The 19,046-nt window shown below is 31.7% G+C and overlaps 3 protein-coding genes across 5 annotated transcripts; 2 read left to right on the top strand and 1 right to left on the bottom strand.

The window, feature by feature from the left end:
- The first annotated feature begins 979 nt into the window (after positions 1 to 979).
- Positions 980 to 3,140, top strand: LOC107941803 (aquaporin NIP1-2-like). Its single transcript, NM_001327457.2, has 5 exons — positions 980 to 1,202; positions 1,287 to 1,511; positions 1,588 to 1,785; positions 2,107 to 2,168; positions 2,746 to 3,140. Exons 1-5 carry the CDS (start codon positions 1,059 to 1,061, stop codon positions 2,957 to 2,959), a joined length of 843 nt encoding a protein of 280 aa, NP_001314386.2. The 5' UTR covers positions 980 to 1,058; the 3' UTR covers positions 2,960 to 3,140.
- A 305-nt stretch (positions 3,141 to 3,445) lies between these two features.
- Positions 3,446 to 6,695, bottom strand: LOC107941812 (seipin-2). Of its 2 annotated transcripts, XM_041102804.1 has the most exons (4): positions 6,107 to 6,675; positions 5,481 to 5,992; positions 4,308 to 4,811; positions 3,446 to 4,081 (listed from the first exon to the last, which is right to left on the bottom strand). In XM_041102804.1, exons 1-3 carry the CDS (start codon positions 6,528 to 6,530, stop codon positions 4,326 to 4,328), a joined length of 1,422 nt encoding a protein of 473 aa, XP_040958738.1. In that variant the 5' UTR covers positions 6,531 to 6,675; the 3' UTR covers positions 3,446 to 4,081; positions 4,308 to 4,325. The 2 variants fall into 2 exon arrangements, with proteins under 2 accessions (XP_040958738.1, XP_040958737.1); XM_041102803.1 differs by having other exon boundaries at positions 5,481 to 6,695.
- Positions 6,696 to 12,376: 5,681 nt separating this feature from the next.
- Positions 12,377 to 17,119, top strand: LOC107941802 (integrin-linked protein kinase 1). 2 transcript variants are annotated; one of them, XM_016875411.2, is made up of 12 exons: positions 12,377 to 12,914; positions 13,003 to 13,077; positions 13,158 to 13,253; positions 13,757 to 13,842; positions 14,000 to 14,120; positions 14,423 to 14,502; positions 14,895 to 14,954; positions 15,094 to 15,200; positions 15,351 to 15,436; positions 15,830 to 15,951; positions 16,169 to 16,280; positions 16,692 to 17,119. In XM_016875411.2, the coding sequence occupies exons 1-12, from the start codon at positions 12,594 to 12,596 to the stop codon at positions 16,785 to 16,787; spliced, it is 1,362 nt and encodes a 453-aa protein (XP_016730900.1). In that variant the 5' UTR covers positions 12,377 to 12,593; the 3' UTR covers positions 16,788 to 17,119. The 2 variants fall into 2 exon arrangements, with proteins under 2 accessions (XP_016730900.1, XP_016730902.1); XM_016875413.2 differs by having other exon boundaries at positions 16,628 to 17,119.
- Positions 17,120 to 19,046: the final 1,927 nt, after the last annotated feature.

The following is a 19,046-nucleotide window of genomic DNA, read 5'->3' as shown; positions in this document are numbered from 1 at the left end:
ACCACAAATTTCAAGCATGAACCGCAAAACAATCATGAAAAATATGATCCAAAATCAAATTTGTTTATTTGTTTGTAACAAATGTATGTATCTGAAAGCCTTTGATTATAAAAGTACATACACATGTTTTGGCTTACAATTAGAGGAGTGGATTATAAATTATTCTTAGTTAAATCATGACACATATTCTCCTTGTAAAATAAGTAACAATTATTTAAATAATTTACAAATTAAAATATTTAAGCAGTCAACAATGTAGAACTAAAAAAAAGGCATACTTTCAACCATGTATAAATCATATATGACGGAACATAGTTACCTTAAAAACTTATCAATCAGCTTGTACAAAAGTATTGCGAATGATATAATTTTATTCGAAACCCTAATTTCATCGAAAATAAATACAATTTTTACAGATTTTATGAATAATAAAAACCCAATTTATCTGAATGTTTTAATCTAAGTCAACTTTTTCGAAACAAAATTTGGCCCATCTTAAAGAAAACTTGACCCATTTTAGAGGATGGCATTCATGATTTTCTGTATAACCGGTGGGTGGTTGAACTTAGAACATGAATTGAAGCGGCCTTCAATGTCTTCTCTGTTCATAAAGTTCTATTAAAGTCACATTTTTCAACCTTATCCTCCTAAGTCCACAAAAACAGATAAATATAAGACTTAAACAATATAAAACCCATGGATATAGTAAAATCTCTCTTATTTTTTTATATCACCATGAAGCTTGTATTTAACAGATGGCATCTATTTAAATATTTTATTATAATAAGATTTTGTAAAAAGAATTTTAAATTAAATTAAAATAAAAGAAAATATTAATACATATTTGATAATCAATTTAAGAGATTTCAAATTTGGGGTCAACGATATAATTTCTACCTTTTTAAGCAAGATGTGACGTTAGACTAGAAAAATAAAAAATTTCTCTTGTTTTTGTTATTGGCCTTTAAATTTGGTTGTTGAGGAACCAAAGCCTGCCGGAAGAAACAAGCTTTCTCTGTCTTTTGTCCCCTTCCCCTGTTTTTCTTTTTGTTGTTGTCATGGCGGAGATTTCTGGGTGTAATGGAAACCATGAAGTAGTTTTGAATGTTAATGGTGAAACCACTCATCCTCCTCCTCCTCCTTCATCAGCTCCAAAAAGAAAAGATTCTGACCTGGGTTTCTCTGTACCCTTCATTCAAAAGGTAACTCTACATACATACATACATACATACATATCACGATGATGATGATGGTAAGATGGTTTTGTTTTATATCCGAATCTGCAGCTAATGGCAGAGGTGTTAGGCACGTACTTCTTAATATTTGCGGGTTGTGCAGCGGTGGTGGTGAATGTAAACAATGAGAAAGTGGTATCACTACCAGGGATTTCCATGGTATGGGGATTAGCTGTAATGGTCTTGGTTTACTCCTTAGGTCACATCTCTGGTGCTCATTTCAACCCTGCCGTCACCATTGCTTTTGCTACCTGCAAAAGATTTCCTCTCAAACAGGTAAAAAGAAATTTGGTATCCTAGCTAGCCAATGGTTCTGCAAGTCTCTTAATTTGATTGATCTTTTTATTTTTAGGTCCCTGCTTATGTATTAGCTCAAGTTATTGGATCAACACTAGCAGCTGGTACACTTCGGTTGTTATTTAGCGGACCACATGATGTCTTCGCCGGAACATCGCCGCAAGGGTCCGATTTGCAGGCTTTTGGGATCGAGTTCATCATTACTTTTTACCTAATGTTCATTATATCTGGTGTTGCCACTGATAACAGAGCTGTAAGTATGCTATTAATGTTTATTTATTTTATTTTTTGGTATAACCAAGGCTAGAGGTTGAAGATGATGGGAATGGAATCGAATGATTCAAACAGTCAAATATTTATTATATCATTGATTAGTTTTTATTATGTCATTGATTAATTTGTCTAATATGTTCCAAAGAAAATGGAATAAAAAAGGGGTTAATAATGAGAGTGACTTCCCGAATTTTCAAATCTTATCTGTATTGGAAACGACATTAAACCTTTGTTTTAAGTTAACACAAATCATGTTCTGATTGGTTTCTAAACACCCATTTTTCTTTTCTTTTAATGGCAGATTGGAGAACTTGCTGGACTTGCCATTGGTGCCACTGTGCTCATTAATGTGATGTTTGCTGGGTATTTAAACATTTTCCCCTTAATTTACTTGCCTACTACTATTTAAAGTTGCGCATGGGACGAGTTGGGTTTAGGTTGGACATACTAATATATTTTATGTTTGTCAAAGCCTAGCTTGACCTAAAATATGAGTTTAAAATTTTGTCCAAACTCGTCCATATTTGCAAAAGACTAACTCAAGCCTATTTTAAGCTCACCCATATTAATTTTTTAATCAACTTTAGTACCTGAACTTGACAATGAAGTCTGTTTTAATCTCAAAACTTGGATTCATCAAAATATGATGGCGTAACATTATGAGATTGTGTCATTTCATCACTTTTAAATATATTTTTTTTTAATTTTCAAATGATGAAATGACACGATATCATAGTGTCACATCATCAAAATTTTACATTTGCTAAGTTAAGGGACCAAATTGAACATAGTTGCCAAGTTCAGGTAAAAAAATAGACATAAAAGTGAAAATACCAAAATAGACCTAATGGCTAATGGCTAAGTACAAGGACTAAAAGTTTTATTAATAATTTTTAACACTACAACTCTGTGCTGATAATTTAAGATACTGTTTGGACAGGCCAATTACGGGAGCATCAATGAACCCAGCAAGGAGTTTGGGACCTGCAATTGTGTCGAATCATTACAAGGGGATATGGATATATCTGATGTCACCAACACTTGGGGCAGTGTCAGGTGCATGGGTTTATAACATGGTGAGGTACACAGACAAGCCATTAAGGGAGATAACCAAGAGTGCTTCTTTCCTCAAGAGTTCTCGTAATTCTGGTTAAATTGTACTATAGGGTAGGAACCAAAGGAGGTTTTACTTTCTTTTTTTTTTGCTTTGTTTTGTGTAAATCAGAACTATATAATAGTGTTTGATAGAATTGGATCATATTAACCTTTATTGATATTGCAAACCAAAGATAGGAATGTACTGATCATTGAGAATGAATGAATGAGATTGGCTCATTGCTGCTGTATTTTCATCAAATTTTATAAAATATTTCTGTGGTATATGTTACATTCTCAAACACATTTTAAGAAGGGGTAAACAATTATTAATTAATTTCTTTTTTAATCACTTAATTATGAAAAAATACAAAATAATCACCGAATCATATGATTTTTTCTTTTATGGTGGATGTCAAAAAGATAAAAATTGACATAATAGAAATTTTAACCATTGACATTTATACATTATGTTAATTTAGTCTTGATTCTAAAAATTTTAACCCTCCGTATATATATAGTGTCAAAAAAAGAAAGTCAAATAGTTGGGTATAATTGAGTTACCAAAAATATATACTAATAATATTTATCCAACTATACAAAAAAATGTCACTATTACATTAAATTATTTAATGAAATTAATTGAAAAAGTTGTCATCAAGACAAAAAAAATACATATATCTAAACATAAACAAACTAGAAATAAATGATCAAATTATAAAAGAAAAACTAAATCAGCCAAAAACGTATACTACAAGGACCTTTAATAGAATTTGACCCAGTAGTTTTGCATTGATCCTTTGTTCTTTCTCCCTTAAATTCCAAGTCCTGAAAACAGTTGATTTAAATTCCCAGTACCATGATTTGCTTGAATTAATTTGGAAATTTCTTCCATGAAGACACTTGAAACTTATCTTCTTATCCAAACCATCAAAATGGTTCTTTATTAAATCATCAAAATTATGTGAACTCAGAAAAGTAAGAATGCAAAGCAACTTTCTTATATCATGTGATGTGAAGAAAAGAAACCTTCAAGCCTTTTAAAGATTAAAAATTAAATTAAAAGGATTAGTTGAGATCACATGTATCATGCATGTTCAATATGCATATTTCATGGTATGCATCCCCTTGGAAAGGTTGCTCAAATTGAGGAAGCCTCTCCTTCAACAAGCACGTGATTCCTGTATGGCATGAGGTTTTCGACATTTCAGTAACCTATTGATATCGAAAAAATCTAATTCCGAGTCATGTGTTCTATCCTAAACACGGAACATGGCAACTAAAAGACTACAACGGGTCGTGTTCAGTAAGAGAGTGAGACAAAATGTTCATTATTTCCACCATCTATGCAACCACTAATCAACTCATCAACTACATAAAAAACAGTTGAGTTTCATGTATTATTACCTTAAACTCCAGAACACTTCAAATCTGTGGTTGTCGACTATTTTGTGTAGACATGCTCCTGGTAGAACCATCTCTCATTCGTGTTCTTGGAATGAGTAAAGGTCTACAACAAACTAAAGTAAACAGTACCCCCGTGGTAAACAATGTCATACTGAGCCATATAAAAATAGTTCTCCTCCAATACCATATCATTCTTTTGAAAAAAGGTAGTTCTGAGTCAAGGATGAGGGATGCATCGTATAGTTCAGGAATACCAGCACCTGATCTGAACTCCGCTCGTTGTTCAAGTACTACCCTTAAGCAAGCAGTAGGCACGGTTCCTTCGTGCAAACCTCTAATCTTCAGATTCAAAATCTGGGTTTCTGAACTGTAGCCAGTGATTAGAGGAGCAATCTTGAAGACTGTCAGTAGAAACCGGATAAGCTCACTTTTGAATTTCAACATGCAATGACGGCTTGAGCTGGCAAGAGTTTCACCATTAACAGACAAGAAATCTACCCTGACCTTCAAAAAGAACAAAGTTGCAGGACAGTTCATCAATGCAAATTTGTTTTCCCAAAGTTAAGAGTCAAATTACTGATTAAATTAAATGCCATTCACCACTCAGGAAGAAGCCACCCTCTATGAAATGGCCATCTTTCCTTGTTACCAAAATTTCATAGCCTGTTTCTAGACTCGGTTTAATCCAAACTATCACCAACCGCAATTGCAATGGTACATAGTTTAGTAGATATGTGATAGAAATGTTGTAGAGCAGAGGAAAGTGGTCTATGATTCTTAGTTCAAGTGACTTAGACGCAATGGATAAATCACTGGAAGATGACCCAACTTATTCTAGAACTCTCTTAAGGTATCAGGCTGACACTAACCTATTAGGCATGCTAGTATAAGAAGCAGCAAACTCCAATATTCCCTGAATCATGACGTTAGCAATACTATCATTTCAGGCAAATATACTGGCTATACATTTTCCCCTGCTCAAAAGGTAAGTGGCTCTTAGAAATAATAACCTATTCACTCGATGATTAAGATCAACAGTCACTCCGAATGCCATGACAAGACAAATTACACCATAAAATCGGTTTCTAGATATAAAATGTAAACATAAATGATCAGAAGCAAAATAACATGAAAATGATAGCAACCTCGGCATTCCATAAATCAAACAAATACCTGGAACATCCCAAGATATCTGTTGTACTCTGACTCCGGCAATGTCAAAGAAACAGTAACCTTCAATTTGTGATCCAACGGTATGACTCGAGAACCCACATTATTCCCAACATTTATCTTCTCCATACATTTTGCACCACAACCAATGGCGGCACAAGATACAATCGGAACATATGCAACCGGACTACTCTTACTATAATCAAAGTTCAACATTTCCTTTATCGCCAATGGTTCATCCACCAAATACCTCATCAAAATCCCACTAGTAGCAAGTGAAGTAAACAATAACCCACATAAAGCACAGCCTACATATGTAGCCCAGAACGTTCCCCAGCCGAATCGGAACAAGAGGTTCCATATAGATTTATGGTAGTTCAAGCAATCATTCATCATAGGACTGAAATACCCACAAATCGAATTCCATAAATTTGACAATTTTGTGATTACATAAGCTCTACCATGACTCAAAGCTTGAAAAGGATCAATAATAAACATGTAGAAGCTACTTATACCTGACAGAGGTAATGTAATGGAGCTAATCAGCAAATTTAACTGAAACCCAATTGCCTTTATCACTAAACCAGCTATAAACAGTAGCAAACTCGAAGAGGAATGTAGCGACTCACTGAGTTCGGCGCTCGAGTCTGCGGAGTAACGGGCTTGGTCAAGTGATTCATCATTTTCTGCGGTGGTGACAGTGGATTCAACGCCGGCGTTCTCTTCTGAGACGCGGATCGGGTTAACTCCATCTCGAGGCGACTCGGTTACCACCAAAGTGCTGTCGCTTGGCTTCAAATCGCGGAAAAGATTGTACCTTGGCTCTCTAGAACTGGTCCTGGAGTGGTCTTCGAGAGTGGAAGTTTCTGGAAGGGACTCTCCTCCGGATTCCTTGGAGGAGATTCCCCGGCGAGATAAGGCTCGCCGGCGGAGAGTAGACGGTAAGTGAGACGTGGAAGGATCTGATTGGTCAAAGGTAAGGCAATCGTAAAAGGGGAAGTCGTCAAATGCATCGAAGAACTGATCCTCTTCGTCGGAGCTTTGGGATTCCATCGGAGAAAATGACCGACAATACGACGCTGTGATTTCTTTTTTTTTTCACAAGTTTCTAAATTAAAAAAAATCAAAATTTGGAAATTATCTATCAAAAAACTTTTGGAAATTACGGCTAGAAGAAGACAATAACAAGAATACGTGTACGATTAAGCAGTCTTTCCTTGTGACAATATAAAATGAATTTATTTATATGCACGCATATTTGTTGGGTTAATAATTTAATTAATTTTTCATTAACTGAATTAATTAAATTTATAAAAAAACATTAATAACTAATTAAATCCAAGTAATTGTTTTTTACTTGAAAAATGGTTTAATTTTATATTATTTTCAAACTAATTCTATAAACATGTTCAAATATCAAATTATTCATTTAAATATAAAAATTTCCTTGAAATTTGAAAAAATTTAAACAAAAATTTTTAATGCTTAAAAAATGAATTTAGGTAAATATAATTTGAGTTTAATTTCCAAGCTTTTTCAAATAAAAAATTTCTAATAGAATATTTTAATAGATTATTTTATATATCCAATCGAAATCTACAGACAAATCATATATTAATAATTATTAAATATGCAATAAAAATAATTATCAAATATCAATTTCAAATTAATAGATACATTTAAAATAGGGTAAACTATAAAAATATTTATTTTTGTTTGTCTCAGATTATATTTTAGTCACTTATGTTTGAAATGTTACGTTTTAATCACTTACAATATAGTTTTTATTACGAAATAGTCACTTTGCCATTAAGCTCCGTTACCTCTCTAACGGCAGTCCTACATAGCAGTCCAAATGGGTTTTAAATGTCAATTTAGATGTGCAGCTAGGAAGAGAATATATATATATTATGAACATAGAATACAAAACTTTACCCTAAAACTCAATTTTCTCCTATTTGAAAAGAAGCAATAGCTAGATTTTGGAAAATTTTCTCCACTTTTCTACTTTGAAAATGAATTCCTCACCCTAACTTAGGTTCAATGTCTTCTTCACTACTTTGGTTCTATATCTCTATGGTAATTTTGTAAAACTCAGTTATTACTTCTTTTTAAACAAGAAAAAATTGAATTTTAGGGAAAAATTTTGTATTCTATTTTTATAAAAAAAAAGATTAAGAACCTATTCTCATCTCAGCTGGACATCCAAGTTGACATTTAAAACTTATTTGAACTGTCACGTAAGATAGTCGTTAGAGAGGTAACGAAACTTAATGGTAAAGTGACCACCTCGTAATAAAAGAATAACGTAAGTGACTAAAATGTAATTTAAGGTAAACAAAAATGACTATTTTTTTATAGTTTATTCTTTGGAATAATATAAACTCTAACTGGAGATGACATTATTAAGAAGAGTAATCACGAGCTCTGAAATAATAAATCTTAATAAATTGTAAGATTATTAACTGAACTAAATTAACAATAAAATATTTTTTATCTTTTATCTTTTTATGATTAATGGTGTCTAGAGATTTGCTCCTTAGCGAAGGCATTCCTCATATATTATTTATACTATCAATATTAAAAATAAATAAATAAATAAATAAATAAATAAAAACAAAATAGAGGATGTATTGATTGCGTTGAAGATAGTGTGTTGAGAATTGCAGCAACAAATCGTGAATTTATGAATGAAAAGCGGCATGATTTCTGGTCCACGACACCCACATGTCTTTAGAACTCGATATTTGCTGCCTGGCTAGATTAAAATTGGTATGAAAATTAAATCAGCTTAATGGGTCCCAAGCCCAATTTTACTCCAATTCAAAGATGATTTGGTTGATGCGTCTTGATATCAAAAAGATGAGAAGGAGAAGCGAGTGTTGGTTCATCCTATTTGTGCGGATTTTTTTATGGGAAAGAATAGTATGAAATGGAGACGCAGTATCATCCTGTATTTTTTTTATCAATTATCTAATTTTATTTCAGTGTTTTTTTATATTATTGATACAATTTTAACCTGAATCCTGGATCTTTAAATCTAAACTTTAGACTCTAAATCATTGGATTTAAAACCCTCAATCATAGACTTTGTACCCTGAAGCCTTGAACCAGGTTTAAGATTCAAGATTTAAGGTAAAAATAAATATCAATATGATGTGTCAATGACATGAAAGAAATGCTGAAATGATATTAAATAATTGGTAAGAGATACATGATGATATGCTGTCTCTGTTTCATACAATTATTCTCCGATTTCTAAATAAAATAGAGATTGAGAGAAAGGACTAATAGGAGGATGAAAAGATATTATAGGAATTTTTAAATCCTTTGAGGTTCTAAGAAATCAAAATAAGTTTTTTGGTTGAGTGAAGTATAATTTTACAACAATTTTGATAAAAATAAAATGAAAAGGCCAGCGCCACCCTTCGGATTTGCCATTGTTCCGAGTGATATAAAAATACAAATAGCACTTAAGATTTTACCATCTAAACTCCATTTCTATATGAATTATGATGAATTTATACAATCAGACCTCTTTATAATAATTATTCATTATAATAATATTTTTTTATAATACTAAAATTGATTTTGGATGTTTTATTTTAATTTTGTATAACAGTTTTTAACTCATAACAATAATAATCATCGTTATTGAGTAAATATCTATAATAATATATTGTCTAAAATTTTAAATAACATTATAGTATTTCATGTAAGCAGACATATTAATAATAATTTTTCAAATATAAATTATTTTAATTAAAATATTATTTCAATAAAACTTTTAAAATTCACATGAAAAGAAAAATCTATTAATCGTACTTTGCTAAATGAAAATAATCTTCGTCTGGTGGAATTTAGAACCTTATAAACTTATAAACTAATTACTTAAATTTAATAACTCGTGATAAATTAATTAATTTAATTTGATAACTCATACTAATTAATTAAACTTGTTGATTTTATGAATTTCATAATTAATCATGTGAAATAATGTAAAATAAAATATGCATAAAAGCAATATTGCATACACCTGCTATACATATTTTAATTTAGTTGATTTGATTCTCGGTTTCTTTCTTTATTTTGAACTTAATTCTCACTTTCTTCGTTCGATGAAAAGTCAATATATGAATTCTATGATATTTTTATAAATATCATCTCTTTATAACAACATGTTTTTATAGGTGTATAACAACCGTCTCTCTATAACAAGTAAAATCTTGACAGACAAATGAAGCTGTTATAAAGAGAATTGATTGTACTCTCTTTATATTAGAGGCGTTTATGGGTTAAATAAATTTTAATCAAATTATATTATCTCGATAAGTCAAAAGTTCAAAAAATAAAAAAAAATATTTATAATGAAATTTAATTAAAAGTATTTTTAAACTATTAAACTAACTTAAAATAAAAAAAAATTGTCAAATCTGACTCAAAGCGAGAACATATGTACCTTTACTGGTTTTGAGTAATTACTATTAGTTATGACGGTCCACTGTATTAATTATGGATAATTATATCATCTAGGCAATTTGTCAAGTCAACCAAGTAATGCCACGTATATATTTACACATTTAATTTGCCAAGTCGACCTGGAGTTCAAATGTTTATCTAAATTACGTAGACATTGAAACATAGATTGTTGCCATGTTAAAAAGAAAAAAACCCTGCTAAAAAGGTCAAGTAAATTGAGCCTTCACAGCTTGACCTGGATCCTTGGTAAGAGCCAGCTTTTAAGGCACCCAATACAGTTGGAAAATCATTAAGACAATATAATATCAAAACTCCTCATACAATGGTTCATATTGTAAATCCATCCTCAAAAATTAAATTATTAAATATAATATCAACTAAATTCTTCCTGTCAGTCTAACTATTAACTAGACTTGTTTATGGGCTGAGTTATCCGTCCAGACTCGAAGGTTCGTCTGAAGTTTAAGAGATCTTGGGCAAAAATATTAGGTTCGAAAAATAGATTTGGATAAAAATATTAGACTTGCTTAAAATATGGATTGGCCTCGAGCTTGAACATTCAAGACCCGAGCCTAACCTATTTTAAGTTTATAATAGTTTATATTATGTAATTTAGGACAAATTAAAAAAATAAATTTATACTAAATATATAATGCTACTCTAATGTAAACATTAAAATAATGATTTGTAAATATGGACAAATTTAGGTAATATTTTAGGCCTAGATTTCGGGCCGGGCCAGGACATGCTTGGATAAATATAAAGTATGCTAATATTATGCTTTGACTCGGCCTATGAACACCTCTATTATTAACTTTGGTATTAAATGCCAGTTCAAATATAAATATTTGTGTATTTATTGTATGGATAGCTTGAATTCTATGTGTTAAACAATAACTTAATCCATGTATTTTGCATATACTTTATGTCTTATTTGAATTGACCTTTTAACACTTGAGCCGAGCTGATACATGAATGACCGATACTTTGAAAATTTAATTGAACTAGTATATTTTGAAATTTATGAACCGATTTAAATATACACGATGATTTAATGATGTTTAGTGGAATTAAATCCAATATTATGAATGAGAAAAAAGAATGATTCCATAGGATTGAAAGCAAGTAGATAAGTGTAGAAAAATTCTCCAATCTCGTACTTATCTTAATTGTTTATTTCATTGACACAAAAAGCCATGTTTAAAAGGTCAAAGGAAAACAACTTATTTCTCTCTGGATAATCATGGAATATTCACCTAAACTTCAGTTGATTCCTTTACTTAGTCAAAAACGCCATCCAGTTTTCACAGTATAACACTCTGGTTTTCAACAAAATACTTTAAAAACAGAAGTGTCCAAAAGCGTATTTATCCATTTATTTTTTCACAAAAGCATACATATTTATCCATTAAGATTATATTTTAGTTTCTTAATCATAACAATCATATCCCCAACTTGCAACCTTAAGCAATGTTGACTTATTCTTCACTATTCATATATATATATAAAACTTTGATTGAAATAAAATTAAGAATCTTTAAAGAAGAGACTTAAAAAATCGTTTAAAAATAGAATAATTTAATTTAAATTAAAAATTTTCATGAGACATCAAAATATACTCTCTTTTTTTTAAAAAGAAAAATTTAATCGAGGGGTTAAGATTGTTATATATCTTATTAGATCGATCTCGAAAATAAAGAAAAACAATATAATAATTTATAATGTTGTCTATCATTAAAATCTTATAAATTATCGATATAAAATTTGAACTTAAAATATTATAATTTTTAATTTTACAATTAAAACTTAATTTATTTTTTATATTAATTTTTATAAATATATTAGTTTTTTCAAATAAAAAAAACTCTCTTACATCATTATCAATAAAAAATTAGATTCTTATAAATGAAGTAAATAAAATAACACATATTTTAAAAATATATAAAAATTAAAAAGAAATATGCTTATGATAATAATGTGTATCAAATCATTTAATTTTCCTAAAGGCGGCTGAAATGAAAACTTGAAGCGGACACCAATTTCCCCAAATTGCCGACCACTTAGGATACAGATTTATCCAAAAATATTATTTTCCTCAAGTCGTACGCAAAATGGATTTACTAAAACGACACCGTTTCGCATAGAATAAACCGCGTTTAATTATGCGGTCAAATTCAACTGATCAAAATGACAACCGTCAGATGTTTCATCAACGGTCCCGATTGTTGACCCTTTCCACAAACATTCGGTGCGCAATTATCTCCGTGAAGTGTAAGTTAGTCTCCTACTTCTTATCCTGCGCCGTATCGCAGCAACTTCCCTCACGCGTTTGCAGCGTGTGAAAGACACACCCCATTGTGATAGAAACGAAAAAAAAATTGAAAATAAAAAAAAGTCCGCGACGTAACCGTCACTGAAACTTCAACAACTGCCGTCCCATTTTTTTTTAATTTTATTTTCCCTCTCTTTAAAACCACCCCTAAATCTTTCTCTCTCGGCTCTCATTTGATCCTAATTTTGTTTTTTCAAAATCTCGTTTAATTAAAGGCTTCAATCAAATTCAAAATCATACTCATTACCGCAAAAAGTAGTAAATCATTTTATTGATTTTCCTTGTTATTTTTGCTTTTTTAAGCGATGGAAAACAAAGCGGCGGTGAGGTTTATGTTAGGGAAGCAATCGTCGATGGCGCTGGAGAGAGGTAAGGATGGATCCGATGGAAAAGGTATAGAGGAAGGAGAAGATATAGATGACGGAGTTAGGCTGATGTATTTAGCCAACGAAGGTGACTTGGACGGCATTCGGGAGCTCTTAGACTCCGGGATCAACGTTAATTTCCGCGACATCGATGATCGGACGGCTCTCCATGTTGCTTCTTGTCAAGGACAGAACGACGTCGTCTCCTTTCTACTTCAACGTGGCGCTACCGTCGATTCTAAAGATCGCTGGGGAAGCACTGTAAGCAAAAAAGCAAAATCGCCTCCTATTTTTTTTTGTTCTTTTCTCTAATTTTTTCCCTAATTTATGTTTATTTTTGGTGAAATAGCCTCTGTCGGATGCTATATATTATAAGAATCATGATGTGATTAAGCTTTTGGAGAAACATGGAGCTAAGCCTTTGGTGAGTTTTGCATCTTTGATCTGGATTGTTTTTTATTTGCTGATTTTTTAATGATACTGATTGTTGAATTTTGGTAACAGATGGCTCCAATGCACGTAAATCACGCGCGTGAAGTCCCGGAGTATGAAATCGATCCAAAAGAACTTGATTTCACTAACAGCGTCTACATTACTAAGGTAATCTCTTTTTTTAATAATAAGTAACTGTTCATGATTTCATAACAATTGAAATCATAGTTATCTGTAGGATTAGTTTTATTGGTTAACTGAGGAAGTCTTGGCGACTAGCTAATATTCACCACATTGCATTGATAAAGAGGAAACAGTTACATTGTAATGCTTATCGAAGTTTGTGAATAATGCTTGGAATGTTTGAAATAGTGGCCGGATTATTGCACTGTGAGTTCTTTTGTTTCTTCTAGTTGTGGTGGTAACTTTGACCATACAATGGGGAGTCGCTAGACCATTAAAAAATCATTGTTTTCTTGCATAGAGCAAACAGTTTTGTTATCTATGCGATGTGGGTTTGAAGTTTGATAAGATACACATAAGAAGAATAGGCTTTTTTTGTGACTTCATGTTTCAGTTGCATGCATATGCAACAGTAACTCATCATCTGATGAGTCTATGCTTTTGCATAGTTGCTGATGATTTAAGACATCTCTGTGATTAAATTTCAGGGAACCTTCTGTAGAGCTTCATGGCGAGGAATACAAGTTGCTGTAAAAAAGCTCGAGGATGAACTTATCACTGATTCGGATAAAGTGTAAGTTGCTCATAAAGTGAGGGATTTCTTCCTTCTTCATGGAAAAGAGAGGGGGTTTTGGGGGGTGGGGAGAGGCAGTGGCTTGTGGGCTTGGAAACACTGTACCAGGCTGGGTTCTTCCATTCCCATTAAATATGTTATTTGATTTCTTTTTCAGGAGCGCATTTAGGGATGAGCTTGCATTATTTCAGAAAATTCGACATCCAAATGTAGTCCAATTTCTTGGTGCAGTAACTCAGAGTAGCCCGATGATGATTGTAACAGAATATTTACCCAAGGTTTTACTCTAGCATCTATGGTTTCTGCATGCATTTACTTGTGTCTGATTTCCTGGCTTGCTGAGCTGATTTCAAAACTTGTTGTAAACTTGGTGTGTTAAAAATTCCTTTTGTTGTGTATGAAATGCTGAATAATTCGTTTATATGAATTGCAAAGCCAAATCTCTGTTCCCTCTTTTTTGGGTTATTTTAGGGATGATAAAATTGCAGATGGATGACAGGATTTTGTAAAATATGCTCTAAGCTTATGTGCTTCATTAGCAGTTAGCTTTTCAAATCTTAATTCACTATCTATTTTGCAGGGAGATTTACGAGCTTTTTTGAAAGGAAAGGGAGCATTGAAACCAATGACAGCTCTGAGATTTGCACTTGACATTGCAAGGTTTGTTTCCATATTATTGCAGTGGACTTGATAAACTATTGCTTTAGTATGCCATATGGAGAGAGCTGTTTTCCTTGTCATAAATGGGCAGTTTAATTTGAGAGTTACAGCAAATTATGAATGAGTATGTTTGCTGTTACATGGTCATTATCTTCGTGAAGAATTTGATAGGCAAATATAAAATCTGAAATCATGATAGCTTAGTTTGACCAACAAAAAAAAAGAAAAAGAAATCATGATAGCCTAGTGTAAAGAGAAAACTAGTGGTGATACATGTGACTGCACATGTTGATCTTAGATGAATGAAATTGAGAATTTATATTTTTACTGGGTGCTAGATTGCAATAGCTGAACTTGGAAGATCTTTGACATTTTCCCTCTTTTTTTTGTAGGGGAATGAATTATTTGCATGAGAATAAACCACCAATAATTCATCGTGATCTTGAGCCTTCGTAAGTTTTTTGATATTTGTTTTTCGTTTTCCTAACAAAATATGTATGTATGACCAAGAAATAACTTCAGTTTTGTATAAAAGAATTGTTCTCCTTCTGAAAGTCTGCGCCTCTTACGTGCCTGAAATTGGAATGACAGAAACATTTTGCGGGATGACTCTGGACATCTGAAAGTCGCAGATTTTGGTGTTAGCAAGCTGCTCACAGTTAAAGAAGTTAAACCTCTAACATGTCCAGTGACATCTTGTGAGTTCTCTTTCTATTTGGTTCTAATTGTCCCCCTTATTATGTGAGCAGTCCTTTTAAAAAAATTATCTGGATATGTTAGGCTTCATTTTGATATTTAACAACTTCTCTTCTCTGTAACCTGAAATATTTTGATTGTTGTTGTCACAGGTCGATATGTTGCCCCAGAGGTTTTCAAAAATTATGACTATGATACCAAAGCGGATGTGTTTTCATTTGCCCTGATTCTACAGGAGGTAAATTATCTGAGTCCATGGCCTGTCTCAATCGCCCTTTATCATGTATCATGTGTTGTTCTGTCCCCCCCCCCCCTAAAATGGAATTTTTTTTATTTAGGCCCTTTATAATTTATAAAATTTTAAATTAGTAATAGTAAAATTGCATTTTGCCCCCCCCAAATAATAAAAATTTGATTTAATCCTTTAAAAATTATAAATATATAAACTATTAAAATGGTAAAATTGCATTTTTACTATTGTAAAAATATACAATTTAATTTTGGCCCCCTAAAAAAAATTTTCTAGCTCTGCCATTGGTCTTTTGTTTGTTTTTCCTTTTATTCCTTTTTATTCTTCGATAAAGTACATTGCAACAGGCTTGATAAATTGTTTAAATGTGGTATACTATAGATGATTGAAGGCTGCCCGCCATTTCTTACAAAGCAAGATAACGATGTTACCAAGGCATATGCATCAAAGGAGCGTCCGCCTTTCAGAGCTCCATCTAAGTATTACGCTCATGGGCTCAAAGAGTGAGTACTAGACTTTGCCCTCTTCAATAATGAGGTGTAGCCATTTAGTTTGAAATTATCTCTTTCAAAGTTATCTGTTATCTTTTGAAGAAATTTTAGTTCTGTGAATTAACTTTAAGCATATCAGTCATTGTATTTCTCTCTGTCAAAATGATTAATCTACCTGGGGGCCTCATAATGTATAAAAGATATACTAATGTTATGCTCCCGCTTACAGGTTAATTGAGGATTGTTGGAATGAGAAGGCTGCTAAGCGACCAACATTTAGACAGATAATAAAAAGACTGGAATCGATCCATGACAGTTTCAGTCATAAAAAGCATTGGAAGGTATTCTTTCTTTCCTCAAAACTACCATTCCCTTGCACTCATCTTCTCTGAGTTTGCATGCATGCTTGTACATTGTCGTATTGCCAGTGGAAACACTGATTGTCAAAGAAGAATGCAAACAATTATTCAGATATTGTTTGAGGGAATTAGTTGCTTCTTGATAAACAGACAAAAATAAAGTATGATCTACAATTGAAATTTGAGGAATACATCAACTTTTGTAATTTGCCATTTTTGGATGGCCAACAGAAGTTTGATTAGGCTACTCTTTACAAAATGAACATCTGTTACATTTGGTTTACTGTTTTGGTCCCTTGCACAGTTAGCATTTTGGTCCAATTTTGCAGGTGTGGTGCAATCTTTTTTAACTATTAGGCTGATAATTGTTCTCTACGGGTGCATTATGTTCAGGCTAGACCATTAAAATGGTTTCAGAGTCTGGAGGCAATGCTGAAGAAAGATCATTCTAGTTCAAGCAGTTCATCTCATTCTACTGGAAGCATATGAGCGAAGTGACTGAAGCTTTATCTTCCAAAGCTTATATATAATTGTGCATAAATTTTCACACCATTGATTTTTTTCCCCTTCTGATAATTTGTTTAGTCATTAAATATGATCTTCCAAATTTGTTCTCTCCCTTTGCATTGTGTTTGTGGGCTGAGAACTACATTTGCATTTGTATCTTTTTCATGTAAATAAAAAAAAGAATAGTCATAATCCAAAATTTATGCAAGGCAGGCAGGTTCTCGAATGAGGTATAATCGAGCCAAGCCGAGTTGAGTTTGAGCTTTACACTTGAAGCTATCAAAATTATCTAAAAAGAAAAGGGGGTATATTTATTTACTGGGATCTGATGCTATGGTAAAACTTTGTGGGAAATTTGCTGTGTTAATCATTTTGTTGAAAAGTATATAATATATATTTGTTGATAGATAAAAAGAATGAAAATTCAAACATCAAATGTCATTTTTTTCTTAAAATCAATGATAATGATAATAATAATAATGATGGTTGATGAAAGTAATGGCTCAAGAAATCAACTTCACTTGAAAGTTGAAAATGCACCCCATCGTTATCAAATCGATGTTTACAAAGATCTTTTGGATCACTCTAGTTTAAACAATAAGGAATTTTGGTATTAATATGAATGTATACCTAATTTAACACATTATATGCCAACCCAATTCTTGAAAGAATATACTCTCTTTTTTTATTGGTACAATTTAATGAGTTTGACAAAGTTTACTTTACATTTTGTGTCAAAAATGTAAGATATTTTTCTATAAAATTATTTAACTAGAAAGGATAGAAAAAAAAAACATTAGAATATTTACCTTAAAAATATCATTAAGGCTTTTGTATTTGGAATCGGATCATATTCTATCTTTTTTACTTAAAAAATGAGCAAAATAGTACCTATATGTTAGATCAAAGAGCAAACTAGTTCAATTATTAAAAATTCCATTTATTTTTACTATTAAAAATTGGCTTCTATGTGTCAACATGTTATACACATGGCAGACCACGTGTAGTTTGTTTGGTTATTTCGTCAACTATGCTCTTTGATTTAATATATAAAAATTGATTTATCTATTTTTTGAGTAAAATAAATAAAATACAATCCAAACTCTTAAATAAAGACCTCCATCATGCTTTTCGCAAATATTTACTTAAATTCAAGGAGATTTATGGGAATCCATTAAAGTGGGATATTCAATAGTTGAGAACCAATATCCAATCCCCCATCCCCAGGTTTACTTTATGAGATTTCAGCCAGCAACTGATCCTGTGGGGGGCCTTCATGAATGGTTGAATAAAGGCTTTTTTAAAAGAAAAAATAGAAGTTGAATTTAAACCCCATCCAGACATTGCTTATTCATTGACATTAAATTCTAATATTTATAATAAAGAAAAAAAGAAGAAGAAGACAGTAAGCCTAACATACCTTTCATATTATTGAGTACCTTCTGGACTTATCCAAGACAATTTCAAAAAGCTTGTAAGCACAGTTTCTAGTTTGGGAACTGCCTTTAACATGCCTTTGGGTCCACAACTAGTTGATTAATGTAGGACCTCACTCCCCTTCCCCACCATTGTGAGATCTTTATGGTACAAATTGGTTATTGCCAATTGCCAATTCGCAATGCGATCACTGTCATGTATTCATGTACTACTTTCCCAGCTTATAATGTCATTTGTAGTATTCAGGTGTAGTGTGATGATTGTTTATCTTATTTTTTAATTATGTGATGAGAAGATTAGTCATTACTGTCGGTGATGAATACCATGGTTATGATAAAAATAATAATAATGTCATTTGTTAATTCTAGTGGTAAGGCATTTGATACTCTTTAATTAAGGTATGGGGTTTGAGTATTGCAAATAGAGAAAACGGAGCTATGACCAATGGTGAGTAAAACTCAATTCGATTCGAAAAATTTAAATTTTGTTCGAATTTCAAGTTAATTGAATCGAGTTATTCGGGTTTTTCAAATCAACTCAAATAAGTAATTCGTTTTTTCCGGCTTGAATCGAGTTGAATTTTACAAGTCGAATAAGAAATTGATATAAATATCCCTTGGGTCCTTGATAGTTTAAAAAATGTGCAAAGTGTCCCCTTTCAAAAAAATTCAAAATAATCTTCAAAATTTTACAATATTTATTTTTCCAAATTTTATAAATATATTTAAATTTTAAAAATGAAAAAAATTAAGAAATCTTAAAAATATATAAAAATGTTTTAAAAATAATTTTTTTTTAAAAAAT

The sequence above is a fragment of the Gossypium hirsutum genome, chromosome D10 (assembly GCF_007990345.1).
Source record: "Gossypium hirsutum isolate 1008001.06 chromosome D10, Gossypium_hirsutum_v2.1, whole genome shotgun sequence".
In the NCBI taxonomy this organism is placed as follows: Eukaryota; Viridiplantae; Streptophyta; class Magnoliopsida; order Malvales; family Malvaceae; genus Gossypium; species Gossypium hirsutum.
The sequence above is the reverse complement of the archived record's forward strand: the minus strand, read 5'-3'. Positions and strand labels throughout refer to the sequence as shown.